This window comes from Sciurus carolinensis, chromosome 10, assembly GCF_902686445.1.
Source record: "Sciurus carolinensis chromosome 10, mSciCar1.2, whole genome shotgun sequence".
NCBI lineage: Eukaryota > Metazoa > Chordata > Mammalia > Rodentia > Sciuridae > Sciurus > Sciurus carolinensis.
Genome location: NC_062222.1, coordinates 48,247,301 through 48,256,242, shown reverse-complemented (window position 1 = coordinate 48,256,242; position 8,942 = coordinate 48,247,301). Strand labels below are relative to the sequence as shown.

The following is an 8,942-nucleotide window of genomic DNA, read 5'->3' as shown; positions in this document are numbered from 1 at the left end:
TGCCCAAAGGTTAGTGTGCACAGCCTAGTTCAGGAACTTCCAACCTGGGCCTTTCCTTCCTAGTATAAAAAGGATCCTGTTAAGTCCAAATTACCCTTCAGAGAAAATAATGCTACTATGTTACAACAAATACAGGAAAGAGTCTGACAAATAATATTTTTTAAAAAAATGTTTGTAGTGTGCAGTTATTAAAATATAGCCCATTGGCAGTAAAGGATTAGTACATTTATTTTTTTTAGTGCCAGTTTGCTATGGCCTATAACACTGTTAATGCTCATCATTAGCATCATTTCTTCAATAGAGGGAAGTAAACAGCTGGTTTTCACTTGAATTCCTCAGCTAAATTATTTAATTAATATATATAAAATTTCTATTTAGGTTGATTCTTGCTAAGACTGTTCATTTTAAGTAGCTATACTTGATGTGTCCTTTGCTCCCCCATTCTCCCTGATCTACTCCTGGCTGTAGAGTAAGATAATGCAATTTTTTCCATGAGAGAATTAGAGAAGTTTAGAATAGCAGCTTCTAGAATGATAGCAAAGAAAAATCAATGATCTTATTTTTTGTCTTATAAATGGCATGCAGAAACACATCCTTTTATTCATGTTAAAATGCTTACTTGCGGTCAAATGTTAGTTTTTATTCAAAAGCATTTAAAATTTTCATTTAGGTTTCATATAGGTTTCACAGGGCAGCACCTAAAACTCCCCAGGCTTCCATGTCTGGGGGAGGACAGCAGTTTTCACTTGCATTCTCAAGTTTAACCATAAATTAATTTCATATTACCTAATATGTTTAGTTTCTTTTTGTGGCAGAAGCACTGTGAAATTTGTTAAGCAACTGCTATGTCATGTGAAATTTAAGCTCTTTCCTGTCAGAACAATACATAATTCTCATGACTTTCTTTAAAAGGAAAGCCACAGAGACATCTCAGCTTATGGGCCTTTATTGGAGGTTTCCATATTGTTGCTGCCTTAGACCAAACTATAGGAAAAAATTATTATACTTAGGCTAGCTGTATGCATCAAACAGTTGGAGGGCCCCTTCAAGCTAAACAGGTACTTGCCAGCAACCCTAGCAACCAAACTCAAACCAGGAGGAAAACAGCCTTTCATAAGGACCAGCATGCCAGCTGTGACCTCAGAGAAGGCTCAGCTCCCAGAAAGGCTGACCCATCCTCTTCTTCCTGGCTCACAGTTCAATTCTGGAGTTTGCTGCAGGGAATGGGGCCAGATCACTTCAAGATCAAACGGAAGTGGTGGCCAGAAGAGTGCCTCTCACCAGTCACCCTTTTTGGTTCACATCTCCTGGGGGACCTCTGACTCTCCTTCCCCAGTACTGCTGCTGGCAGAAAGCAGAAGTTTGGCAGAATGGGCAGGAATGAACCCTGTGCAGTGACATCAGAATTATTTAGGGAAAATTATTCTAGAATAAATATAGAAAACTAGGACAGGACCAAGCTTTCGGAAGGAAAAACTTGGCTCAGAAGGGTCAAAAAACCCATTTCTTTCAATATTGTATATTCAGCTTTTTGTGGGTCAAAAATGAGGGAAGTTCAAGAAACCAAGGGAGAGAAGAGTTGAGGGGACTTTGGCCAAGCCTTGAGTCAAAAGTTTGTATTCTAATGTCAGTTTCCTTGATGAACAGGATATTTGTTGCCAAGACCCAGAAGAGCTACAATCTTTTTTTTTTAATCCCCCCAAAATTAACACTCCAATGTCGCCTCCTACACCATTTTGTTTAGATTTTCTAGTTAACTCCCAGAAAAATCATGGTGGCAGCTTTAGACTGTTTTAAATACTCATATACATTAAGAAAACTGAGAGAGAATTTTCAAATGACGTCCCGGCTAGCCCTTAATAATATGAAATCTTTATAACAAGTAGGTCCCATGAACACAATACTTTTTTTTTTTCCTAGTACAAGTTTAGGACTAAATGAAGAGGAATTGGAGAGGTTCCAGAGGATAGTAATGAAAATGATTAAAGGACCGATGATGAAAGGTTCAAGGAATTGGGATTACTTAGCCTGGAGAAGAGAAATTTGAGGGGTGATTTAATGGCAATGTTCAAGTACAGTATGTGAAGGGTTATTACAAGTATGGTAGCCAGCTGTTCCCCAGCTGTATTGAAGGGTGGAAAAGGGAAACAACTAGAATTTCAGCAAGTGATTTAAGTTAGACCAGTAGTATCAGTGGTTCCTAAACTAGCTCAAGGCGCAGAAAACCACTGTGGAAGATCATGAGATGCTGTTTCAAACTTAAAATAGTTTTTGCTACATTCACATACCAACTTACACACTAATGTAACAAAAGCTTATGGTAAAATTGTAGAATACAAACTCAAGACTACGAAAATACTGCCTGGGGAGATGAACTGGGTGAAGACTTTCCTTCACCATTCGAACCCCATGATTTGGGGAGCCCAGACTGGGAACCAACAAGTTGTGAAGAGAGACGCTCTTGTCTTCAGGAAGGGACTCACTGTCATCTAGATCAGTTGACTCTTCTTTCTGCTGACCCTGCTTTATATCTACACCCAGCAACAGAGGGGAGGCCCCAGTTGTACAAATGCTCTTGAGGATGCAGGCCTGAGACAGGTGAAACCATGCCTGCAACACCCCTGTGACATGGTCTACTCCTGTTCACAGCCTCTCCGCCTGGCTGTGGATTTAGTTCATTACCAACGCTCATCATCAGGAACTTTATTCTTAATAAAATGACACTTTTAAAAAAATGTTTTATTACAAAGCTTCTTTTAAAAAATGCTCAGCACGTTAACTCAAACTGGAATGACAAATGTTAGATGACAATTTGGGGCAAAGGCTGTGCCTTGCTATTAAAAAAAAGAAATGGGTACATCAATGCTCATTTTAACAACTGGCATAAAATCCCACTAATTGGCTAATAAAAACAGATACAAATACAGAACATTTAAAGTAATAACAATTCAAGTGCTGGGCTTTTTACAACAAGGGAGTGAAAAGGAAAGAAATGAAAATTCACTGCAAACCAGTCTTCTGAAAGTATCTGTTAAGGTTTACCATTTAAAAAAAGAAAAAAAAAATCAGAAGAAAAAGTGAGTGAAATAGGACTGCCAATTGCTACCAACAGTGGATTTGGCTATTATGTTTATTTAGTTCTATTGAACACCTTACAAGGACAGAGAGGCCACTATTCATTACAGGCAATTCACAGAGAAGCCACTTATTGGACATGATGTCTCAGAAGAGGCTTCTTTTCATTTTGTTTTTATTTCAAACTTTTCCCGACCTTTGAATTATTTTTTAAAAAGCTCATAGCTAGCAAAATATACAGGAAAATTAAAACTAAAAGGTGTAAATTTTAAAAATTCAAGTTTAAAAAAAAAGAAGCAAACATAAGATTGATCTTTTTGCACTGTTAAATAAAAGCTTTAGGAGAAAGGAAGAGAAAGAAAAATTAAGACAGAAACAAAGAGGGAACTCTTCCACAAATTCCTCCACTGGGGTGCTGATGGATGTGCTGGTTGCTGGCTCCAGTTGCGCATGGCAGGCAAACGCAGCCAAGTTACTGTCCTTGCCAAAAGGTACAGGTATGGACGCAAGATGCTCTGGGACGTGCACTCAGAGATGAGGGGAGAAAAGCTGCTCAGCTGACCAGGGCCTGCTAGCATTCTCATGTGCTTTTTAATTTCTTTTTCTAAAAAAAAAAAACAACCTTTTTTATGCTTTCTTTTGGAAGTTGGCTCTTGCAGTAGACAAAAAGGTGAGTTGGCAGTGATTGTCTCTATGGATCAGCGTCTCTAGCAATGACCTCAGGGTAACGTTGGTGTCAGTGCTCCTTTGGGGTCGACTGGGCAAGCCATGGAGACAGTCTGGGTTTTAACAAGCTTCCATCTCCAGAAGAGGTCCTGGGGTCGCTGCCTTGGCTTTGCACGTTGGGAATGAGCTTCGTTTTCCACCTCGGAAAGGAACAAATGAAATGCTATTAATATGAATGTGCCACTGGCCTTTAAGAGACTGTTGTAAATAACTTTTACTACATACAGCATATGCAGGCATTTAGTTAATTCATTTTGTTGCTTTGATGATGGCTAAAATGGATTACCCTACGGTAGCCAAAACCCCTCAGAATATATCACAAAGTACAGTGTATTGAAATTTTACTTTAACTCCATGTATGTGTATGTTCAGAGCTATGATGTGAGAGGTATTTAATATGTTGGGTCATGGCTACGTAACACATTTCAAAACACCAGTAGGAAGGGGCCAAATCTGAATTGGAAAGTGGGCAATACAGCCAGACTAGGGAAAGGTTTGTCTTTCTCAAGCGTTTGGTGGTTTTAGTCCACCGAGGGGAGCCATTGTCTGATTCTATGCAGGACTAAGACACACTCAGATTATCAGATGTCTCACCAACCCCCACAATGACAAGCCCAACAGAGCTTGGATGGGCTGTGTCCACTCAGTTACAGTTCAAGGCACATAAACCTCTCCACTTTTCCTTCAGATGATACTATGCTCAGGACTGATTTTTTTTTTTCTTCATAACAACTAAGATCTCTAATGTTCGCCTGGGAACAGACCTTCCTCAAGTATTTTAAAGTGACTGTTGCTGGATACCGCTGGTAATAATGATTTTCAAAAAAGAAAATCTGCCACTCCCCAAGGTTTTAATGATTTGAGACATTAAAAATTGATAAAGTAAAATTTAACATCATAACAAGAAGAGATGAAGGCAAAAGAAAAGAACATCCACAGTGCAGAGCCGTCCCTCAGGGCTCTGCCCTGCCGCTGTGGACTGGAGAGGGCAGTGCCTCCACTCGGGGCCTGCGGTGGCCTTATGTGAGCCCAGCTCTCCGCTTGTCATGACGGTATCCTTGGTAAAAGCACAAGCTTCCTCTCAATTCTAAATAACAGTGGGCTTCTTAGGCTTTGCATGCAAAGGGAAATAGAGAAGAAATAAACTGGAGCTTTGATTTTGTTTGATAATGGGCACACAACTCTGGAAGGCTCTTTCACAAGGATGGTGATTTATAGATGGGCTGTGGACCCGTCCCCAGGCTGCTGTTTGCAGTAGTTTGCACCAGACATGTAAATAACTAAAGTACGTCAAGCCTGTGAGCATGTTCCCTAATGTTGCTGCAGTTACTACCAGCACTGTCCCTAAAAATGCCTGATCTGAAATGTGAAGACACTATTTGTATACCTGGGTAGCTACTGGAACAAACAAAAACAATGAATACAATGAGAGGAAACAGTGTTAGAATGGTCTCAACTGAGGAGGTCTTCATTGACAATTCTAATTCCTATTCTTCAGAATTAAACTTTGCCTATTTAGTCAGAAAGCATAGTACAGCATTTTTTTTTTTTTAACTGAATAGGGGCTACCTATCCCTGTTCACCCAGGAGGATCAAAGAACTCCCAAGAACCCCACCTTTCCAAGGACTCCAGCAGAGCTTGAGATGGGCGGCAAGGGCACCCCACAGATTCCTATTTACACTCTACTTTTTGCATCACAGATTATCAAAGGCTTGGTCCAGGTTGCCCTGCCTGGGAAGGTTTTCCTCTCCCTCTGACATGAAAATATTCAGTTTCCAAATAAGGTATGTCCTTGAAGTCCTGGACTTTGGGCCTGAAACAAGCTGCTGTGATTGAAAATTGGCCACTCACAGTCAGGAAGACCTGTCACTGAGGGAAACAACCCGTCCCTCCATGGGGTATGTCCCCACCTTCAACTGCAGGCTAACAGAAGTCCAGCTTCTGAGGTAGATGCTTCTGAGGTAGACTTGCTGAATCCCCACTCTGAAGCAGGGCTTAAAACCTCCCTGTCTATAGCACCGGGTGCTTTCTATTACCCAAAATCCATCTCTCTCCTTGTCTCACCTAAAAATGCCTCCCTTCCCCTACTCTTGAGCTAAGCACAAGAGACAACACAATTAAGACAACATGGCTGCTCACAGACGCCATCATGACAAGATGTAACGTGCCTGGAAAGTCATTCCTTCCTACAGTCTCACATTTTTGCACCCATTATTTCATCATCTCATAGTGTCACCTTGCCAATCCTCATGAAAATTGGCTTTGGAGAGCCTTTATACCACTGCCCTCCAAAAATCAACTAATTCTCTCCAGGGGCACTTTGCTAGTGGTGAACCAGTGCTTAAAAAAGCAGTGAAGTGTGCTTGCTGTCCAACAGGCAGTTTGTCCTTGGTTACTCTGTTGAGACACAGGGTCCTCATGGTGGACTCTCTCTTACCTCCAGATGGGAGAAATGGGGCTTTACAGTGTTGTTTGACAGGTATAGAATGGCTCGAATCAAGATTCTTTTCAAGAAACCACAGGCATGAGGCTTGGAGACTGGAGACTTCCCACATCTAAGGCTTCAGTGGGGGGCTGTGGCTGAGGCTGGGCAGGGCCAGGCGAGCCCCGGCACAGCCCAACCCACCAGCAAAGTCCGCACAATCAAAGCCATCAATTACTCCTCTGGCTGTGGCTCAGCTTCAAAGGGGGAGCAGCAAGTCCCATCCTCTGTATGTTAAGGCCCAGAGTCCTTCCGTTAGGAATCACCATGTGACCATTAGTGTGCTGGATTAAGCACAGGACCCTAACCTGACTGGAAACCCACTGCTTTTGGACCAGGCTCCATTCCTGGCAAGACGTCCCATTAACCAAATGGACCCAGGAACCCAAGCATGGCCTGAACAGTGTAGGCAAATCCACACATTTCAAGGGTGGACCTGTTTCAAGAAGGGGAAGAGCACGGACCCCCAGCTTTTAGGCTTCACTTTTAGAAGTGAAGAAAGGGCAGAGGGGAAATTACATCAAAAGCTGAGTTGCTGGCCATACCATATTCCGGGGATCCTGAATCCCAGCCTGTCTTCGGCCTACCACTGAAGCCTGAGGTAGAGAGGAGGGCAGGACCAGGAGGTCTCCCAGCATACCTCACCCCCTGGGACCTGGGTCAGCAGAAGCTGTCCAGGCCAGGGCAGTGGCAGCAAAGCTGGACTCTAGAGACAACATGCAACCTCTGCCACAACATTGCATAATTTCACTTGTTCAGAATTGGTGAGGAACCAAAAAAGTGAGTTGGAATAAAAGACCTTTCCCCCTCCTCCACCTCCATGTATCCATCCCACTCCCAGTTGCTATTAGCAGGTAGCAGAAACCTGAAAATGTTCTTAGCTATGACATGGAATTTCAGGAGAGAATGTCAGAGATTAGTTTGTTGAGAGGTGAAGAGACAGATTTGTACTGTAAGAATTGGCTCACAGCAGCACACCACACACCTCATGCCAACGGCCTGTTTTTCTGCCTTGGGGAAAACTGACAAAAGCCTGTTATCCGAGGGCGTGAACTCCTCTGTTGCACAATGCTATGTGTGTGTGAAGGAAGGGAAGCGCAGGCTCCTAGAGCAGGAACCAGCATGACAGAGCTAGTCTGACCTTGTCCTTTTGGTAGAGGAGACTGAGGCATAGGGTCAAAATGATCGGCCCAAGGGGACCCCTCGAGTGACAGTGCTGGGCCAGACTCCAGGCCTCCTGGTTCCATTTGGACCACTTGCCCCATTGACTTCAAGGTGGCCTTGTCTAAGAGAAGCTTGTGAAGGGGAAGAAAAACAATGTCTGCTAAGTGCAGATGCGCCAGGCACGGGGCCACGGACTTTACACAGACAATTTCCATGTCATCACCAGGAGGGTTCTGCATGTTCGTGCCCATTTACAGGTAAGGAAATCAAGGCTGTATTCGCCTGAATAACTTGCTTAAAGTCAACCATCCAACAGGTGGCAGATCCTTGCCGCCATGACTTAGAGCTAAATTATCATTCATTTTCTTCTTTTCTCCCTCCTACCTTCCCTCCAGCTGTCCTTCTATCACTAGGCAACAGTACCTCTGTGCTAGTGGAGGTGATACATATCTAGAACACTGTAGCCACCTCCAGGTACAATGCTCTGATCAAAAGCTGTGATAAAGAGAACCAAACACATCAGTAAATTTTGAAATACAAATCTCTAAGATTCAAACTATAACCTATACAAGCCAGCTTCAGCTCCTTGGCAGTAACATGACCCAGTGTTTGACAAAAGGAAGAATAAAAACGTCTAGTGAGGCAGGTTACAGTTTTGCTTCTGCAGCTGATTTAGTCCTTAGGCCCCACGTTCAGGACCATCAGTCCCTAACCACAGATCTCTGAAGCAGATTCCTAGAAGTCAGAGGAGGGAGAAAAGCTGGGATCATTAGTCCTATCCTTGGATTCAGGTCAGATGGAAGCTAGGCTACAAAATCTACGGAGCTTTCTCCCTGTGATTACTCAAAAGTGAATTATGATCAGTTAAATCAGACTTCAGCCATGTCAAGATCACTGAAACAGGCCTGTGACAGTTAGATAATGACTCCAGGGCAATTTCTGGTTTCCATCATTATATGCTCATCCTGATCCACCTGGTCCTATGAGGACATACATCCTGTGAGGAGGAGGGGTTCAATTACATCAGATCTACTACATCCTCCCACCACCAGACACTGAAGACATGTTCTTGAGCAGAGTTCTGAATAAGAAAGCCTCAAAGTGTTTCAAAAGGACAACTAATGAGGCAGACCCACCTCCAAATTCTTTATCCAGTTCACCTTTCTCTCAATGTAATGGAAGTTCTCCCACAGGAAAGATGCTAACTTCACTTTCTAGAAATGAGGCAACAGGATCAGAACACACTTATCTTTTATTCTTTTCAAAAAAGTATTTCTGCTTTCTTGCATGTGTTTGCATGCGCACATGTGGGAATGCATGTATAGTGTAGGCAGATGGTCCTGGGTCAGGTGGGAATCCTGGCCCCATCAGGTTATCTTGGACATACAAACCCCTAGTTTCTTCATGTATAAGATGGAAATAATAAGGAGCTATCTCTCACAGTGTAATGAGGGGATAAGGAGATATTTACCTAAAAATGTAGAAAATTTCAGG

The 8,942-nt window shown here is 42.7% G+C and overlaps 1 protein-coding gene across 4 annotated transcripts in view; it reads right to left on the bottom strand.

Annotated features, from left to right (window-relative positions):
- Positions 1 to 2,733: 2,733 nt before the first annotated feature.
- The window catches only part of Lef1 (lymphoid enhancer binding factor 1), a 114,544-nt gene continuing 108,335 nt past the window's right edge, over positions 2,734 to 8,942 (bottom strand). For all 4 annotated transcript variants that reach the window (XM_047566583.1, XM_047566582.1, XM_047566585.1 and 1 more), the window contains one exon: positions 2,734 to 3,941. Coding sequence is in view for 2 of the 4 variants with exons in the window: in XM_047566582.1 (XP_047422538.1) it covers positions 3,862 to 3,941 (80 nt within the window). In the remaining 2 variants the exon portion in view is untranslated. The remainder of the gene's footprint in view (positions 3,942 to 8,942) is intronic.